This window comes from Bufo gargarizans, chromosome 1 (assembly GCF_014858855.1).
Source record: "Bufo gargarizans isolate SCDJY-AF-19 chromosome 1, ASM1485885v1, whole genome shotgun sequence".
In the NCBI taxonomy this organism is placed as follows: Eukaryota; Metazoa; Chordata; class Amphibia; order Anura; family Bufonidae; genus Bufo; species Bufo gargarizans.
This window is the reverse complement of record NC_058080.1, coordinates 309,335,003-309,356,382: the sequence shown is the minus strand read 5'-3', so window position 1 is coordinate 309,356,382 and position 21,380 is coordinate 309,335,003. Positions and strand designations below refer to the sequence as shown.

At 45.0% G+C, this 21,380-nt stretch overlaps 1 protein-coding gene across 1 annotated transcript in view; it reads right to left on the bottom strand.

Moving 5' to 3' along the window:
- The window catches only part of LOC122927648, a 281,579-nt gene that overhangs the window by 27,378 nt on the left and 232,821 nt on the right, over window positions 1–21,380 (bottom strand). The window contains exon 5 of the mRNA XM_044279688.1: window positions 588–731. Coding sequence (XP_044135623.1) covers window positions 588–731 — 144 coding nt within the window. The remainder of the gene's footprint in view (window positions 1–587; window positions 732–21,380) is intronic.

Below are 21,380 nucleotides of genomic sequence, written 5' to 3'. Positions count from 1 at the left end.
AATATTCAAAAACTGACAGCTGCCTGGTAATGGTAGGGATAATGAGTGCCCATCAGTGGAATACGATGCAGTCTTCCATTGGAGGTTTACGTCTGGAGTCCTCCAGATGTACGCCTCTGATGGAAGCCTCAAAACGTGATGTGAACAGAGCCTAATACTATATAATATGTGTACATTTATCACAATGACACATGCTGTATGATACATTTGGTGCATTTTCATAGTCAACTTTACAACACTTATTGGCTCACTTTGCACCAAAATGGGGCATGTTGACACATATTAAGTTTCACCCTTCCTTAACCCATTTCCCCAAAACCATGTCCTTTGTCTAGTGAGGCACAAAAAGTGTCTAAAACACATAAACGTGGACAAGGCATGTATTGGATGATATTTTATTATCTCTACAATACAGCAGCCTAAAACGAGACAAGGCAGGCAGATAATGTCGCACAGAGTGACTCACTCTGTCTGACAGATTTGGTGTAAAAAAATGCCTAAAAACATAAATCTGGCACAATGCATGTATGCCAGGGCTTTTTTTTTTTGGGCACAAATTGAAACATAATCTCCCTCACTGAACTCACCTTTATTCTTTTTATCAATTTCAAAAAGTAAAAGATGGCAAAGGTCATCTATTTCTTTAGATTCTTCACTTGGATATAAATTGGACAGCAGGACCTTAAGAGATTCCTTTGTCATTGTACTTGAGGTTAATGTTTGGAAGAACCCTGAAAAGAAAGAGTTAAAGAAAAATATTTTAAAGCAATGTTTTATTCAGTTTTATTATTGTATGTGAAAAGTTATATTTCTTTGATGATATATCCTTCACCTTTTCTAGTATTCTTATCCCCAGATTCTTCACTGTAAATCCTAACATATTATAATCCTAATATATTACTATTTAATTGTATTTATAATTAGATGTCAATACTCATGTTTAGCTCATTTGTATTAGATAAAAATAAATACACCATGTTACTCACCTATCACTTATTCCCATGATGAGTTGGTTTTCTTTTCATAGATGCGACTTTTTGACAAAAAGTCACATCTTTCTGCTATAAATGCGACTTTTTACACAAAACACCACAACATAAGCTGGTCTATTTGTCCTCAACAATTTGAGCTATTTCTGCCGATAAGAGGATGATAATTGAGGTGTAATATGCGTCAATTTGATAGCCCCGCCCACTTTGACATTTCTACCTCATTTCTGGCGCGATGCATTCTTTATGGTGAAAATTCTGGAGAAAACAGTTAATATATTTGGTGCAAATCAAAACGCCATTCTTTTTGGCGCATGCTTAGTAAATGTTCCCCACTATGTTTAACCTCCCTGACGGTATTCCCGAGCGTTACTCTGCCAGAAGCGGTAACCCCAAGTCACGCTCGGGGTAACATTGCAGAGTCCCTTCACCTTCTGCCGGCGATCCGGCTATGTCCTCCGCTTGTGTTCTGCCAGATCTCCATACCTTGCGAAAAGTCTATACCGGAAGTCATGCGGCCGCACAGGAATCAGCTGGAGGACGGTGTGCCCGGCGCTGCGCAAGCGCACATCCACTGGCTTAGGAAACAATCGTTGCAGCGCCAAGATAGAAGTACTTTGTGCACCGCGCGTGCACACTTAGGGGTATAGAGCTTTTGCAGCGCGCAATGTTGCATCAGATCTCCCTACCCCTGAGTGCACACGCATGCACAAATCATCAGTTGCAGTTCATCCTGATTTGATCTGATGATTTGTGCGCGTGTGCGCACTAGGGGTATGGAGATCTGATGCAACATTTTGCATTGCAAAATCTCTATACCCCTAAGTGCACACGCACGGTGCATGAAGTACTTCTATCGCGGCGCTGCAAACATTCTTTCCTAAGCCAGTGGATGTGCGCTTGCGCAGCGCCGGGCACACCATCCTCCAGCTGATTCCTGTGCGGCCATGTCACTTCCGGTGTAGACTTTTTGCAAGGTATAGAGATCTGGCAGAACACCGGCCGGCATTTGACTTCCTGGTTCTGTTCCCTGCGAGCAGAAGCTGCGCATGGGAGCGGAACTGGGCGGTAAATTTAAATAAATATAAACATAAAAAGTGACAAACACACATAAAAGAGGTTATACAGTGTAATCTGAGGATTACACTGTATAACCTCAGATCTGACATTTGATGACTGTACAGTGCCACTTGCCTGCCATTTTACTATAATTTGTGCCCATAAAATATTTATGCAAAAAATTGTACCACTTTTGGTACAAAATTCCTGACATAATCATACCGCCAGGGAGGTTAAAGAGGACCTATCACCAAAAAATGCAGTGCAATCTGTAGGCAGAATGATATAGAGCACGAGCAGCTGAGAAGTATAAAAAGTATGTGAGGAGGGCACTCAATTATCCGGCTGTTGCAGGAACACTACTTCGTGATAAAATTGTATATAGGTTTTATTTTTTATCTCATCCATCACAATCAATGGTTAGATATAAGCTGAGTACATCAAACGAAAAAAAAAAACTTAAAAAAATAAATAAAATAACCCTAATAAAATAGAATAGATACCAGAATAGACAGTTGCATATGGTTGATGTGCATATCCACCCCTCCAAGTCACATGGTATTAGGCTAGGGTAAGCGGCTATGCATATCTCTTTTAACAATACAGTATTCAGTACAAAACCATTGTTTCTTAAATCCACGATATAGATGATACATATATGTCCAGTTAGTAGCACAAAATGATGAGCAATATCGTATTTCAATGTTATTGTGCAGTCCCAAAAATAGACAATCATCAGGGTCCAGTTTCCAATAAATGTCTTTTACATTATTGGTGATTTACCTGTATTGTAATGTTATGATGGTTGCTGGATAAATCTCCACTTTGTTTGCAAGCACTAGGCAATCTTAAATATAAGTAGCCAATGTCCTTGTTTGTACAATGTTGCAGAACATCTATAAATTACCAGCTATTGCTGGTAATTTAGATAAATCGTTACATTACCATTCCATGTGTGTGTACAGGGTAGATGTTACCTCGCTGGAGAGCCTTGTATTGCCTCCGCTGTGTTCGGCGTCCCACGTGTTGCGGGGATGCCGATGTTCACCTGCTCCTGAGAAGACCCTACGTGCAGCGAAAGTTCAGAGTTCAGAGCGCGCGCTTTCCTATTACGGGTGGATCGGTGGCGTATAACCCAAACTTTTCAGTATATGGGTATCGATGTTTCAATATGTACTGTCACTTCCTTAGGTCACCAAATGTCTTTTCGGAGCTACATTCTCCTTCATCAGTGGTAGGAAAATATTTTTTAAAACCTGTAACTTATTCATTTATATGTCTCCTATTTCCACCTCCTTTAAACAGCTATCGGTACAGGAAGGAGGTTTTATCAGTGATTGATAACATTGTGTGTATAAGTGTGCATTAGGTCTCATGCCCACAAACGTTAGTGATCTGTGCAAATATTGTGGACTGCAAACAGCGGGTCCAAAATATATGGGCACTGACCCTGTGCACTCTGTGGTGCGGATGCGGACCCACAGATGCAGATCCAGGACATGCTGCAGCTTTTGCTGAACGGAGGCATGGATTGGAAGCCCATGGAAACACTATGAAGCACTCCCGTGGGCTGTCTGGTCCGTGCCTCCGCACTACAAAAGATAATACAAGATTCTTTTGCCAAATCTTGCGGATCCTGGACCCATACAAGTCACTGGATCGGCATCCACACCACAGAGTGCACATGGCCAGTACCCATGCATTAAGGACTGCTATTTGCGGTGTGCAGCACAGGCCCCTTATGTTTGTGGGCATGAGCCCTAAGAGATAGCTGTCAGTCACTCATAACTCCTCCTTCCTGGACCGATAGCTCTTCACAGGAGGTGAAAAAAGCAAAGATATCAATGTACAGATTACAGGTTTTAATGAATCTTTTCCCACAAACCTATACATTAGTCTTCTCAGCTCCTCCTGCTCTATAACATGTTTCCTGCAGATTGCACTGCATTTTGTGGTGACAGGTCCTCTTTAAATTGACCACCTTGCCAGTTTTATTCCACAGGCTACATGACACAAAAACTAAATCATAAGAACAAAGACCCAGATTTACTAATGTATCTGTCAAAATCCTGTCTAAAAGGTGGCACAAACTGGCACAATTTAGGGCATCTAGGATTTCTTTTTTTTTTTTAACATGCTTGGTAAGGGGCAGAGTTTATTGGAAAGGAGGCAGAGCTTCATTGAAGGGGTGGCACCTAGGGATGAGCGAACTCGAACTGTATAGTTCGGGTTCGTACCGAATTTTGGGGTGTCCGTGACACGGACCCGAACCCGGACATTTTCGTAAAAGTCCGGGTTCGGGTTCGGTGTTCGTCGCTTTCTTCGCGCTTTTGTGACGCTTTCTTGGCGCTTTTTGAAAGGCTGCAAAGCAGCCAATCAACAAGCGTCATACTACTTGCCCCAAGAGGCCATCACAGCCATGCCTACTATTGGCATGGCTGTGATTGGCCAGAGCACCATGTGACCCAGCCTCTATTTAAGCTGGAGTCACATAGCGCCGCCCGTCACTCTGCTCTGATTAGCGTAGGGAGAGGTTGCGGCTGCGACAGTAGGGCGAGATTAGGCAGATTAACTCCTCCAAAGGACTTGATTAACTGATCGATCTGCAGCTGTGGATCATTGAGCTGCTGATCCTCAATTGCTCACTGTTTTTAGGCTGCCCAGACCGTTTGTCAGTCGCATTTTTCTGGGGTGATCGGCGGCCATTTTGTGTCTTGTGGTGCGCCAGCACAAGCTGCGACCAAGTGCATTTAACCCTCAATGGTGTGGTTGTTTTTTGGCTAAAGCCTACATCAGGGTGAAGCTGTCACACCAAGTGCATTTAACCAGCAATAGTCTGTTTATTTTTTGGCCATATACAAAATCAGGGGCAAGCTGCGCCTGTCACCAAGTGCATTTAACCCTCAATGGTGTGGTTGTTTTTTGGCTAAAGCCTACATCAGGGTGAAGCTGTCACACCAAGTGCATTTAACCAGCAATAGTCTGTTTATTTTTTGGCCATATACTACATCAGGGGCAAGCTGCGCCCGTCACTAAGTGCATTTAACCCTCAGTAGTGTGGTTGGTCAAGCTATCACACCAAGTGCATTTAACCAGCAATAGTCTGTTCATTTTTTGGCCATATACTAAATCAGGGGCAAGCTGCGCCCGTCACCAAGTGCATTTAACCAGCAATAGTCTGTTCATTTTTTGGCCATATACTACATCAGGGGCAAGCTGCGCCCGTCACCAAGTGCATTTAACCCTCAGTAGTGTGGTTGGTCAAGCTGTGACACCAAGTGCATTTAACCAGCAATAGTCTGTTCATTTTTTGGCCATATACTACATCAGGGGCAAGCTGCGCCCATCACCAAGTGCATTTAACCAGCAATAGTGTGGTTATTTTTTGGCCATATCCCAGTCTAATTCTGTCACTAAATCCATACCGGTCACCCAGCGCCTAAATACTAGGCCTCAAATTTATATCCCGCTAAATCTCTCGTTACCGCTGTCCTGTTGTGGCTGGGAAAGTTATTTAGTGTCCGTCAAAGCACATTTTTTGTTCTGGGTTGAAATACAATTCCCAATTTAGCAATTTAAAAATTTAGTGGTTTCTGCTGTATCAGAGCTATTTGAAATCTATCCCTAAAAGGGTATATAATATTCAAGGTGCACATAGGGTCATTCAGAATAACTTCACACACCCGCTACTGTGCATTTCCAAGTCTAATTCTGTCACTAAACCCATACCTGTCACCCAGCGCCTAAATACTAGGCCTCAAATTCATATCCAGCTAAATCTGTCGTTAGTGCTGTAGCTGGGCGAGTTATTTAGTGTCCGTTCAAGCACATTTCTTGTTCTGGGTTGAAATACAATTCCCAATTTAGCAATTTCATAATTTAGTGGTTTCTGCTATATCAGAGCTATTTGAAATCTATCCCTAAAAGGGTAGATCATATTGAAGGTGCACATAGGGACATTCAGAATAACTTCACACACCCGCTACTGTGCATTTCCAAGTCTAATTCTGTCACTAAACCCATACCTGTCACCCAGCGCCTAAATACTAGGCCTCAAATTTATATCCAGCTAAATCTGTCCTTAGTGCTGTAGCTGGGCGAGTTATTTAGTGTCCGTTCAAGCACATTTCTTGTTCTGGGTTGAAATACAATTCCCAATTTAGCAATTTCATAATTTAGTGGTTTCTGCTATATCAGAGCTATTTGAAATCTATCCCTAAAAGGGTATATAATATTCAAGGTGCACATTGGGTCATTCAGAATAACTTCACACACACCCGCTACTGTGTATTTCCAAGTCTAATTCTGTCACTAAACCCATACCTGTCACCCAGCGCCTAAATACTAGGCCTCAAATTCATATCCAGCTAAATCTGTCGTTAGTGCTGTAGCTGGGCGAGTTATTTAGTGTCCGTTCAAGCACATTTCTTGTTCTGGGTTGAAATACAATTCCCAATTTAGCAATTTCATAATTTAGTGGTTTCTGCTATATCAGAGCTATTTGAAATCTATCCCTAAAAGGGTAGATCATATTGAAGGTGCACATAGGGACATTCAGAATAACTTCACACACCCGCTACTGTGCATTTCCAAGTCTAATTCTGTCACTAAACCCATACCTGTCACCCAGCGCCTAAATACTAGGCCTCAAATTTATATCCAGCTAAATCTGTCCTTAGTGCTGTAGCTGGGCGAGTTATTTAGTGTCCGTTCAAGCACATTTCTTGTTCTGGGTTGAAATACAATTCCCAATTTAGCAATTTCATAATTTAGTGGTTTCTGCTATATCAGAGCTATTTGAAATCTATCCCTAAAAGGGTATATAATATTCAAGGTGCACATTGGGTCATTCAGAATAACTTCACACACACCCGCTACTGTGTATTTCCAAGTCTAATTCTGTCACTAAACCCATACCTGTCACCCAGCGCCTAAATACTAGGCCTCAAATTTATATCCAGCTAAATCTGTCCTTAGTGCTGTAGCTGGGCGAGTTATTTAGTGTCCGTTCAAGCACATTTCTTGTTCTGGGTTGAAATACAATTCCCAATTTAGCAATTTCATAATTTAGTGGTTTCTGCTATATCAGAGCTATTTGAAATCTATCCCTAAAAGGGTAGATCATATTGAAGGTGCACATAGGGACATTCAGAATAACTTCACACACCCGCTACTGTGCATTTCCAAGTCTAATTCTGTCACTAAACCCATACCTGTCACCCAGCGCCTAAATACTAGGCCTCAAATTTATATCCAGCTAAATCTGTCCTTAGTGCTGTAGCTGGGCGAGTTATTTAGTGTCCGTTCAAGCACATTTCTTGTTCTGGGTTGAAATACAATTCCCAATTTAGCAATTTCATAATTTAGTGGTTTCTGCTATATCAGAGCTATTTGAAATCTATCCCTAAAAGGGTATATAATATTCAAGGTGCACATTGGGTCATTCAGAATAACTTCACACACACCCGCTACTGTGTATTTCTAAGTCTAATTCTGTCACTAAACCCATACCTGTCACCCAGCGCCTAAATACTAGGCCTCAAATTTATATCCTGCTAAATCTCTCGTTAACGCTGTCCTGTTGTGGCTGGGAAAGTTATTTAGTGTCCGTCAAAGCACATTTTTTGTTCTGGGTTGAAATACAATTCCCAATTTAGCAATTTCATAATTTAGTGGTTTCTGCTATATCAGAGCTATTTGAAATCTATCCCTAAAAGGGTATATAATATTCAAGGTGCACATTGGGTCATTCAGAATAACTTCACACACACCCGCTACTGTGTATTTCTAAGTCTAATTCTGTCACTAAACCCATACCTGTCACCCAGCGCCTAAATACTAGGCCTCAAATTTATATCCTGCTAAATCTCTCGTTAACGCTGTCCTGTTGTGGCTGGGAAAGTTATTTAGTGTCCGTCAAAGCACATTTTTTGTTCTGGGTTGAAATACAATTCCCAATTTAGCAATTTCATAATTTAGTGGTTTCTGCTATATCAGAGCTATTTGAAATCTATCCCTAAAAGGGTATATAATATTCAAGGTGCACATTGGGTCATTCAGAATAACTTCACACACACACGCTTCTGTGCATTTCCAAGTCTAATTCTGTCACTAAATCCATACCGGTCACCCAGCGCCTAAATACTAGGCCTCAAATTTATATCCTGCTAAATCTCTCGTTAACGCTGTCCTGTTGTGGCTGGGAAAGTTATTTAGTGTCCGTCAAAGCACATTTTTTGTTCTGGGTTGAAATACAATTCCCAATTTAGCAATTTCATAATTTAGTGGTTTCTGCTATATCAGAGCTATTTGAAATCTATCCCTAAAAGGGTATATAATATTCAAGGTGCACATTGGGTCATTCAGAATAACTTCACACACACACGCTTCTGTGCATTTCCAAGTCTAATTCTGTCACTAAATCCATACCGGTCACCCAGCGCCTAAATACTAGGCCTCAAATTTATATCCCGCTGAATTTGAATACAATACATTGGGCCAAATAATATATTTGTTGTTGTGGTGAACCATAACAATGAGAAAAACATCTAGTAAGGGACGCGGACGTGGACATGGTCGTGGTGGTGTTAGTGGACCCTCTGGTGCTGGGAGAGGACGTGGCCGTTCTGCCACATCCACACGTCCTAGTGTACCAACTACCTCAGGTCCCAGTAGCCGCCAGAATTTACAGCGATATATGGTGGGGCCCAATGCCGTTCTAAGGATGGTAAGGCCTGAGCAGGTACAGGCATTAGTCAATTGGGTGGCCGACAGTGGATCCAGCACGTTCACATTATCTCCCACCCAGTCTTCTGCAGAAAGCGCACAGATGGCGCCTGAAAACCAACTCCATCAGTCTGTCACATCACCCCCATGCATACCAGGGAAACTGTCTCAGCCTCAAGTTATGCAGCAGTCTCTTATGCTGTTTGAAGACTCCGCTGGCAGGGTTTCCCAAGGGCATCCACCTAGCCCTTCCCCAGCGGTGAAAGACATAGAATGCACTGACGCACAACCACTTATGTTTCCTGATGATGAGGACATGGGAATACCACCTCAGCATGTCTCTGATGATGACGAAACACAGGTGCCAACTGCTGCGTCTTTCTGCAGTGTGCAGACTGAACAGGAGGTCAGGGATCAAGACTGGGTGGAAGACGATGCAGGGGACGATGAGGTCCTAGACCCCACATGGAATGAAGGTCGTGCCACTGACTTTCACAGTTCGGAGGAAGAGGCAGTGGTGAGACCGAGCCAACAGCGTAGCAAAAGAGGGAGCAGTGGGCAAAAGCAGAACACCCGCCGCCAAGAGACTCCGCCTGCTACTGACCGCCGCCATCTGGGACCGAGCACCCCATAGGCAGCTTCAAGGAGTTCCCTGGCATGGCACTTCTTCAAACAATGTGCTGACGACAAGACCCGAGTGGTTTGCACGCTGTGCCATCAGAGCCTGAAGCGAGGCATTAACGTTCTGAACCTGAGCACAACCTGCATGACCAGGCACCTGCATGCAAAGCATGAACTGCAGTGGAGTAAACACCTTAAAACCAAGGAAGTCACTCAGGCTCCCCCTGCTACCTCTTCTGCTGCTGCCGCCTCGGCCTATTCTGCTGCTGCCGCCTCGGCCTCTTCCTCCGCCTCTGGAGGAACGTTGGCACCTGCCGCCCAGCAAACAGGGGATGTACCACCAACACCACCACCACCACCTCCGTCACCAAGCGTCTCAACCATGTCACACGCCAGCGTTCAGCTCTCCATCTCACAAACATTTGATAGAAAGCGTAAATTCCCACCTAGCCACCCTCGATCCCTGGCCCGGGGTAAACGTCAGCAGGCCATTCTGAAACTCATATGTTTGGGGGACAGGCCCCACACCGCACAGGAGTTGTGGCGGGGTATTGAACAACAGACCGACGAGTGGTTGCTGCCGGTGAGCCTCAAGCCCGGCCTGGTGGTGTGTGATAATGGGCGAAATCTCGTTGCAGCTCTGGGACTAGCCAATTTGACGCACATCCCTTGCTTGGCGCATGTGCTGAATTTGGTGGTGCAGAAGTTCATTCACAACTACCCCGACATGTCAGAGCTGCTGCATAAAGTGCGGGCCGTCTGTTCGCGCTTCCGGCGTTCACATCCTGCTGCTGCTCGCCTGTCTGCGCTACAGCGTAACTTCGGCCTTCCCGCTCACCGCCTCATATGCGACGTGCCCACCAGGTGGAACTCCACCTTGCACATGCTGGACAGACTGTGCGAGCAGCAGCAGGCCATAGTGGAGTTTCAGCTGCAGCACGCACGGGTCAGTCGCACTACAGAACAGCACCACTTCACCACCAATGACTGGGCCTCCATGCGAGACCTGTGTGCCCTGTTGCGCTGTTTCGAGTACTCCACCAACATGGCCAGTGGCGATGACACCGTTATCAGCGTTACAATACCACTTCTATGTCTCCTTGAGAAAACACTTAGGGCGATGATGGAAGAGGAGGTTGCCCAGGAGGAGGAGGAGGAGGAGGAAGAGGGGTCATTTTTAGCACTTTCAGGCCAGTCTCTTCGAAGTGACTCAGAGGGAGGTTTTTGGCAACAGCAGAGGCCAGGTACAAATGTGGCCAGCCAGGGCCCACTACTGGAGGACGAGGAGGACGAGGATGAGGAGGAGGTGGAGGAGGATGAGGATGAAGCATGGTCACAGCGGGGTGGCACCCAACGCAGCTCGGGTCCATCACTGGTGCGTGGCTGGGGGGAAAGGCAGGACGATGACTATACGCCTCCCACAGAGGACAGCTTGTCCTTACCCCTGGGCAGCCTGGCACACATGAGCGACTACATGCTGCAGTGCCTGCGCAACGACAGCAGAGTTGCCCACATTTTAACCTGTGCGGACTACTGGGTTGCCACCCTGCTGGATCCACGCTACAAAGACAATGTGCCCACCTTACTTCCTGCACTGGAGCGTGATAGGAAGATGCGCGAGTACAAGCGCACGTTGGTAGACGCGCTACTGAGAGCATTCCCAAATGTCACAGGGGAACAAGTGGAAGCCCAAGGCCAAGGCAGAGGAGGAGCAAGAGGTCGCCAAGGCAGCTGTGTCACGGCCAGCTCCTCTGAGGGCAGGGTTAGCATGGCAGAGATGTGGAAAACTTTTGTCAACACGCCACAGCTAACTGCACCACCACCTGATACGCAACGTGTTAGCAGGAGGCAACATTTCACTAACATGGTGGAACAGTACGTGTGCACACCCCTCCACGTACTGACTGATGGTTCGGCCCCATTCAACTTCTGGGTCTCTAAATTGTCCACGTGGCCAGAGCTAGCCTTTTATGCCTTGGAGGTGCTGGCCTGCCCGGCAGCCAGCGTTTTGTCTGAACGTGTATTCAGCACGGCAGGGGGCGTCATTACAGACAAACGCAGCCGCCTGTCTACAGCCAATGTGGACAAGCAGACGTTCATAAAAATGAACCAGGCATGGATCCCACAGGACCTGTCCGTCCCTTGTCCAGATTAGACATTAACTACCTCCCCATAACCATATATTATTGGACTCCAGGGCACTTCCTCATTCAATCCTATTTTTATTTTCATTTTACCATTATATTGCGAGGCTACCCAAAGTTGAATGAACCTCTCCTCTGCCTGTGTGCTAGGCCTAAATATATGCCAATGGACTGTTGCAGTGGTGGCTGACATGAAGCCTGATTCTCTGCTATGACATGCAGACTAATTCTCTGCTGACATGAAGCCAGATTGTCTGTTACGGGACCTCTCTCCTCTGCCTGGGTGCTGGGCCTAAATTTATGACAATGGACTGTTGCAGTGGTGGCTGACGTGAAGCCTGATTCTCTGCTATGACATGCAGACTGATTCTCTGCTGACATGAAGCCAGATTGTCTGTTACAGGACCTCTCTGCTCTGCCTGTGTGCTAGGCCTAAATATATGCCAATGGACTGTTGCAGTGGTGGGTGACGTGAAGCCTCATTCTCTGCTATGACATGCAGACTGATTCTCTGCTGACATGAAGCCAGATCGTCTGTTACGGGACCTCTCTGCTCTGCCTGTGTGCTCGGCCTAAATATATGCCAATGGACTGTTGCAGTGGTGGGTGACGTGAAGCCTCATTCTCTGCTATGACATGCAGACTGATTCTCTGCTGTCATGAAGCCAGATTGTCTGTTACGGGACCTCTCTGCTCTGCCTGTGTGCTAGGCCTAAATATATGCCAATGGACTGTTGCAGTGGTGGGTGACGTGAAGCCTCATTCTCTGCTATGACATGCAGACTGATTCTCTGCTGACATGAAGCCAGATTGTCTGTTACGGGACCTCTCTCCTCTGCCTGTGTGCTAGGCCTAAATATATGCCAATGGACTGTTGCAGTGGTGGGTGACGTGAAGCCTCATTCTCTGCTATGACATGCAGACTGATTCTCTGCTGACATGAAGCCAGATCGTCTGTTACGGGACCTCTCTGCTCTGCCTGTGTGCTAGGCCTAAATATATGCCAATGGACTGTTGCAGTGGTGGCTGACGTGAAGCCTCATTCTCTGCTATGACATGCAGACTAATTCTCTGCTGACATGAAGACAGATTCTCTGTTACGGGACCTCCCTCCTCTGCCTGGGTGCTGGGCCTAAATATATGCCAATGGACTGTTGCAGTGGTGGCTGACGTGAAGCCTCATTCTCTGCTATGACATGCAGACTAATTCTCTGCTGACATGAAGACAGATTCTCTGTTACGGGACCTCCCTCCTCTGCCTGGGTGCTGGGCCTAAATATATGCCAATGGACTGTTGCAGTGGTGGCTGACGTGAAGCCTCATTCTCTGCTATGACATGCAGACTGATTCTCTGCTGACATGAAGACAGATTCTCTGTTACGGGACCTCTCTCCTCTGCCTGTGTGTGTGCTGGGCCTAAATATATGCCAATGGACTGTTGCAGTGGTGGCTGACGTGAAGCCTCATTCTCTGCTATGACATGCAGACTGATTCTCTGCTGACATGAAGCCAGATTCTCTGTTACGGGACCTCTCTCCTCTGCCTGTGTGTGTGCTGGGCCTAAATATATGCCAATGGACTGTTGCAGTGGTGGCTGACGTGAAGCCTCATTCTCTGCTATGACATGCAGACTGATTCTCTGCTGACATGAAGCCAGATTCTCTGTTACGGGACCTCTCTCCTCTGCCTGTGTGTGTGCTGGGCCTAAATATATGCCAATGGACTGTTGCAGTGGTGGCTGACGTGAAGCCTCATTCTCTGCTATGACATGCAGACTAATTCTCTGCTGACATGAAGACAGATTCTCTGTTACGGGACCTCTCTCCTCTGCCTGTGTGTGTGCTGGGCCTAAATATATGCCAATGGACTGTTGCAGTGGTGGCTGACGTGAAGCCTCATTCTCTGCTATGACATGCAGACTGATTCTCTGCTGACATGAAGCCAGATTCTCTGTTACGGGACCTCTCTCCTCTGCCTGTGTGTGTGCTGGGCCTAAATATATGCCAATGGACTGTTGCAGTGGTGGCTGACGTGAAGCCTCATTCTCTGCTATGACATGCAGACTAATTCTCTGCTGACATGAAGACAGATTCTCTGTTACGGGACCTCTCTCCTCTGCCTGGGTGCCGGGGCCTAAATATCTGAGAATGGACTGTTCCAGTGGTGGGTGACGGGAAGCCAGATTCTCTGCTATGGAACCTCTCTCCAATTGATTTTGGTTAATTTTTATTTATTTAATTTTTATTTTAATTCATTTCCCTATCCACATTTGTTTGCAGGGGATTTACCTACATGTTGCTGCCTTTTGCAGCCCTCTAGCTCTTTCCTGGGCTGTTTTACAGCCTTTTTAGTGCCGAAAAGTTCGGGTCCCCATTGACTTCAATGGGGTTCGGGTTCGGGACGAAGTTCGGATCGGGTTCGGATCCCGAACCCGAACATTTCCGGGATGTTCGGCCGAACTTCTCGAACCCGAACATCCAGGTGTTCGCTCAACTCTAGTGGCACCACTTTGTGTCAAAAATGTCTCAAACTAAGCCACACAATAGTTGGTATAGAGTCAGAGAAAAGTGTCTGTGCCTGCACCAGATTTATCATCCAGCCTGAGCCCCTGGGATAATTTGGTGCAGGTCTACACAGCCTGTCTAAGTTTACACCATCTTTAGGATTAGTAAATTTGGGCCAAAATCCCTAGCCTTGTCCTTGCTCTAACTAAACAAAGATCCATCCCTGACTTCTTGGACAAGGCTGAGCTAGTCTCAGGCAAGTCAATCAAAACCACAACCTGTACAGCAAGCTGTGATAACTGCGATATCCTTGCACAGAACTCGGCAGTGTCCTCTCAGAGAAATCTGGCTTTCTCTCTCCACACGGTTAGAGAGTAGGAGAATAGCACAACCTGGTTACATAGTACATACAACCAGGTGCATCTCAACAAGACGCAGGCTGAGCTCTAAGGGCTCATACACACAACCGTATGCCCTCAGAGACATATGGTCCGTGAGCGAGCATTATGTCCCGGATCGGCTTACATCGTGCGAACGGGAGCGCACAGCATCGCGCATCGGGCTGCATGATCATATGAGTGCAGGACAATGATCCCACGGGCGGCCCGAAGCGCAAAGTATCATAGTAACCTAGGATGCTGTGCGCTACCGTTTGTACCATGTATGCCGCTCCGGGACATATGGCCCGCTCACGGACCGTATGTCTTGGAGGGCATACGATCGTGTGCATGAGCCCTAAGAGTTAATGGGGTATTCCAGTTGTTACAGATTGTGTGACTAATTGCACACCAGTGAAGACTTTGGCCCTGATTTGATAGGGCTTGCATTGGTGGAGGAGGCATGTTATTTATGATGAGGCTCGGGTCAGATATTACCTGCCTTCTCCAAGTGCGCCAAAACTAAATCTACAGCAGCTTGGAGCATGCGTGCACTAAAGGCAGCACGGATCTGGCAGGCTGTTCACCTACCGGAGAAGGCTGCGGCTAATGTGAAAGTAGCCAAAGGCCTCTTACACACAAATGTATTTTCTTTCCGTGTCCGTTCTGTTTTTTTTGTGGACTCTATGCGGAACCATTTACTTCAATGAGTCCGCAAATAATACTGAAGTTACTCTGTGTGCATTCCGTTTCCGTATGTCCGTATTTCAGATCCGCATTACGGACAAGGATAATACTGTTCAATGAAGGGCCAGCTATTCTGTTCCGCAAAATACGAAATCCACACGGATGTCATCCGTGTTTTTTTTTTTTTGCGGACCGAAAAATACATACGGTCGTGTGCAAGAGGCCTAAGTCATACATTGGAAAGTGAAATGGTTTGTCTGGCTGGTATGTGCACCAAGAGTGCACCCTCTGGGCATGGACTGACTCTGGCATGATTCTGAAACACACCAAAAAGTTAGCCTTAAACTTATTGTAAAATTAAGTTTCTGCTGCGTCCAAAGCATAATAATATTTCTGAGCCTCTCCACTCAGGAATGGAACCATTAAGTCTGCCTACTGGTCTGGTGGCCATCCTTCACGCTCTGTTGTGTGCTCAATGGTCATCAGATAAACTTTCACTTCATCTGTCACCTCCATGTTTTGCAAGTAAATAGCAGCACATATAGCTCTCCTTTCTATACAGTATATCCACTTTCAGCAGGCACTGAGGCTCTATTTGCAAGGCATTATACTACAAACCGGTTTCCAAAGAAGTTGGGACACTATACAAATCATGAATAAAAACTGAATGCAATGATGTGGAGGTGCCAACTTCTAATATTTTATTCAGAATAGAACATAAATCACGGAACAAAAGTTTAAACTGAGAAAATGTACCATTTTAAGGGAAAAATATGTTGAAAGAGAATTTCATGGTGTCAACAAATCCCCAAAAAGTTGGGACAAGGCCATTTTCACCACTGTGTGGCATCTCTCCTTCTTCTTACAACACTCAACAGACGTCTGGGGACCGAGGAGACCAGTTTCTCAAGTTTAGAAATAGGAATGCTCTCCCATTCTTGTCTAATACAGGCCTCTAACTGTTCAATCGTCTTGGGCCTTCTTTGTTGCACCTTCCTCTTTATGATGCGCCAAATGTTCTCTATAGGTGAAAGATCTGGACTGCAGACTGGCCATTTCAGTACCCGGATCCTTCTCCTACGCAGCCATGATGTTGTTAATGATGCAGAATGTGGTCTGGCATTATCTTGTTGAAAAATGCAGGGTCTTCCCTGAAAGAGATGACGTCTGGATGGGAGCACATGTTGTTCTAGAACCTGAATATATTTTTCTGCATTGATGGTGCCTTTCCAGACATGCAAGCTGCCCATGCCACACGCACTCATGCAACCCCATACCATCAGAGATGCAGGCTTCTGAACTGAGCGTTGATAACAACTTGGGTTGTCCTTGTCCTCTTTGGTCCGGATGACATGGCGTCCCAGATTTCCAAAAAGAACTTCGAATCGTGACTCGTCTGACCACAGAACAGTCTTCCATTTTGCCACACTCCATTTTAAATGATCCCTGGCCCAGTGAAAACGCCTGAGCTTGTGGATCTTGCTTAGAAATGGCTTCTTCTTTGCACTGTAGAGTTTCAGCTGGCAACGGCGGACGGCACGGTGGATTGTGTTCACTGACAATGGTTTCTGGAAGTATTCCTGAGCCCATTCTGTGATTTCCTTTACAGTATCATTCCTGTTTGTGGTGCAGTGTCGTTTAAGGGCCCGGAGATCACGGGCATCCAGTATGGTTTTACGGCCTTGACCCTTACGCACAGAGATTGTTCCAGATTCTCTGAATCTTCGGATGATGTTATGCACAGTTGATGATGATAGATGCAAAGTCTTTGCAATTTTTCGCTGGGTAACACCTTTCTGATATTGCTCCACTATCTTTCTGCGCAACATTGTGGGAATTGGTGATCCTCTACCCATCTTGGCTTCTGAGAGACACTGCCACTCTGAGAAGCTCTTTTTATACCCAATCATGTTGCCAATTGACCTAATTAGTGTTAATTGGTCTTCCAGCTCTTCGTTATGCTCAAATTTACTTTTTCCAGCCTCTTATTGCTACTTGTTCCAACTTTTTGGGGATTTGTTGACACCGTGAAAATTTGAATCAACGTATTTTTCTTTTAAAATTATACATTTACTCGGATTAAACATTTGATCTGTCATCTACGTTCTATTACAAATAAAATATTGACATTTGCCATCTCCACATCATTGCATTCAGTTTTTATTTACAATTTGTTTAGTGTCCCAACTTTTTGGGAATCCGGTTTGTACCTCAGAAAAAAATTAAATCGAGAATCGGGTACCTATGTACTCGACCAGCAGCCTCCAGGTCCCTTGGTGTCCACCTGGATTCAACTGTATTACCGTCCTCAGGACAACAATACAGTTTAATACTGCAGCAGGGAATGGGAGACAATGGCTTTGTACGCTGCTGTTCACCCTCATAGGATTAATGTGTTTATCTAAGCCTATCATTAGGGATCAGTGAAGTTTTCAAAAATTCGATTCGGTCGGTTTGCCAAATTTTTTAAAATGATTTGGTTTGATCCAAATTTATTCATGGCGTTAAAAAATTGCTATTTCCTAGCTGCAGAGAGACTTTATATTGGTGTAGAACACTGTGCCTGGCAGTTACACACATATGGAGTCTGCTGTGGTAGTGAAATAATACTGTGAGTTCGTATGACATGCAGATGACAGGCGTCACTCTTAGAATCACTGCAGACTTCACTTATTAGGTCAGTCACAGGGCCCAAACTGACCAAATAACTTAAGTATGAACTCAGCCTTACAGGTCGATGTTAGCGCCAAGAAGAAGTGCACTCCTTTTACACCGTCGTCCGCTGATTCCACATAGATGTCTACAGAATATATTCATTTAAACACTTATACAAGTAGAGCCCCCCTACAAGTAGAGTGGAGAGTGTGTCAGCAGTTTGTGTTGACGTCACTAATTATTTTGCCCTTCCTCTGATCCGTCAGAACAATAACCCCCAAAAAAACAAACAAATCCTGTCTGTTGAGCATCCGCCTTCACTCGGTCAGCATTTGGTCAGTAATCCATCAGTATTGCTAATGCCCAAAAAAAAACCAGGAGTGGATCCAAAACAGAGATGACCGAGTCAACCATTCAAGAATGGCTGGGTTGCTGGTCAAGACACGACCGCTAGATGACACCCAGAGCTCAGGCCTCTCACTGCGACTCCTGCTGCCACGCCCCCTTACTCTGCTGCGACCTATGTCTGTGCCAAAAACATTTAGGCACCTGGCACTTCTCTCTCTGACATACTGTTAAATCAGATAAAAAAAAGGAAATTAAAACACCCCCAAAAAGTCTGTCATTTTCTCACTTCACCAAACAACGGCATAAGCCTTTTTTCCCACTAATACAAGTCAAAAAGGGCTGTAATTTTCTCACTTCACCACACAACGGCAAATTTTTTTTTGTGCCACTAATACAAGCAAAAAAGGGCTTTAGAACATATAACTACACCGCTGAATGGCAAATATATTTTTCTTTTTCCACCAATACTTGCCACAAAAGACTTTAGAACATATAACTGCACCGCTGAATGGCAAATATATTTTGCTTTTGCCACTAATACACAACAAAAAAAGGCTTTACAACAGGCATGCTCAACCTGCGGCCCTCCAGCTGTTGTAAAACTACAACTCCCACAATGCCCTGCTGTAGGCTGATAGCTGTAGGCTGTCCGGGCATGCTGGGAGTTGTAGTTTTGCAACAGCTGGAGGGCCGCAGGTTGAGCATGCCTGCTTTACAACATATAACTGTACCGGTGAACGGAAAATACCCTATCTTTCGTTTTAGAAGATGCACTTTTTTCCCTCCAAATTAGGTGGCCATTAAACTGTTAAGCGGGCTAGCGGCTTCACTGAAGGCTTCTGCCCGAGATTCCTTAACAAGACCACAACAGGGATGGGCAGACTGGCGGCTTCACTTATTGTGCTCCCCTGCCGACATCCCGCGCTTCCATATTGAGGGGGGCTCCGCTATTATAGAAAACTGTTGGGTGGGTTGGGGGCTTCACTTACTGTGTACTGCTGCCGCTAGCCTGCATGTCCATCATACCTATTGAAGGCTCTCCTGAGCCCACCGTTGGGCAGGCTGGCAGCTTCAATGAATGCGCCCTGCTGCTGCCAGCCTGCACTTCATTAGTCTTGCTGATTGGTGGTGAGTGCACTGGTGCTGCCCACACGTCCACCAATCAGCTTCCTTCCAATTTCCCGCTGTACCAGCTCTGTTCCTGCTGTGTACAGCGGTTTTGTGGACCAGTCCCTGGGTGAGTGGAGATCAGAGCAATATAAAAATTACTGTAAATGAGTCATATATAACTATAACCCTCCTCATCTATAGGTATCCACCCATGTACTGCAGTATATGAGTGTATTCCTATGGATGAGGGTGTTTATAGTCATATTTAATATAAACACTGCCCAGGGACTGTTCTATAATTGGCATGTGTTTATATTAAATATGACTATAACCCCCCTCCTCCATAGGAATCCACCCATTTACTACAGTATATGAGTGGATTCCTATGGATGAGGGGGTTATAGTCATATTTAATATAAACACATGCCAATTACACAACAGTCCCTGGATAGTTTATACTTAATCTGACTATAACTCCCCTCATCCTTGAGAATACACCAATGTACAGTACCTACAGTACATCAGTGTATTCTTTAGGATGATGGGGTTATAATCACATAAGTGTAATCCACAGATCCCTCATAACAGTGCATCATCCACAGATCCTGCATGACAGTTTAATCCACAGATCACCATAATAGTGCCGCACATAAGTCAGAGAAGCCAAGCTTGAGTAGTTGGGGGGGGGGGGGGGGGGTTAGACATCTATTGTCTGCCACATACAATGCTGTCTTGACACCTTTTTCTGGGAAGTCTTTATCACCTACTGACTCCAATTAGGATAATGGAATCAACACCTAATTACCAGATGTGGATTCAGTTACATATTTATTCCCAGAATTTTTTGTACAATCACTCAGAATTGAGAAAGCTCGTTGGAAGAATGAGTGAAACGTTTTCAAGAAATCTACAGTACGTCCAGTTGCCTTGATTTATTCTTTACAGATATGTGTCATCCACAGATCACCATTAGTTCCAAACCCACCAAAAGCACACCTTTTGGTTCAAAATATTTGTTTTCTTATTTTCATCCTTAAAAACCTAGGTGCGTCTTATCATCAGGTGTGTCTTATAAAGCCAAAAATACGGTATATTTTTATTTTGCCACTAATACACGGCAAAAGGGGCTTTAGAACATATAACTGCACCGTTGAACAGCAAATATATTTTACTTTTGCCAATAATACAAGACAAAAAGGGCTTTAGAACATATAACTGCACTGCTGAACGGCAAATATATTATCCTTTTGCCACTAATACACGACAAAAAGGACTGTAATTTTTGCACTTTACCACACAATGACTAATAAGCCCTTTTCGCCCCACTAATACAAGCCAAAAAATGCTTTAGAACATATAACTGCACTGCACAAGGGCAAATAAGATATAGAAATATTTCCTTGTAATAAACCCTGTTAATGCATGTATCAAACAGCACTTGCACCCTAATAAGAACGGTTTACTGGAATTACAGATCTGTATAATGGCAATTTGGATCCCCAGTCTGTGCAGCAAGGTGTAATAGAATTGTTACCTATTACCCAGGCTGTAAACTCCCCTACTGAACCCTGTTCTACATAAATGCTGTGGAATGATTCCTCCGTATCCTTTCCCTACACCTTGAATAACCTTTCCCTGCACTTGTAAATCTGTTTTTTTTAGCACAATGAAGTCTTTCCTAGCACTGTCCCTAGCGCCTCTGACTTCTCTCCCTGCACTAAGTAGACTAGAAAATGGCAGAATCCAAGATGGCTGAGGCTATGTATAGGGTTGTGACATCACAGGGCTGGCTGGCTGCTGATTGGCTGCATGCATGGCATTATGGGTGATCCCGCCTTCCCAGAGTTACTTGCTCCATGTCCTCACACGTGCAGCAGCCGTTTTAGGAAAAAATGCAAGTACTGGTGCGGTCCGGCAGTTTGCAGTGAGCTGCATGCAGATCCCGCTGCCTGGGGGTGAGCGTCAATGAGAACTGACGCGTTGACGCAGGGGCATAGCTAGAATACACATACATATTTAAATATATACTGTGGGGATTCACTCTGGTAGTTGGGATAAGAGGGTGCAGTACAGAGGCAAAGTACAAGTTCGTAATTCAAATGTCCGTGTTTATTCACACATAAGGTCAAACAAAAAACACTCTTTGCAAGGTTGGTGTTT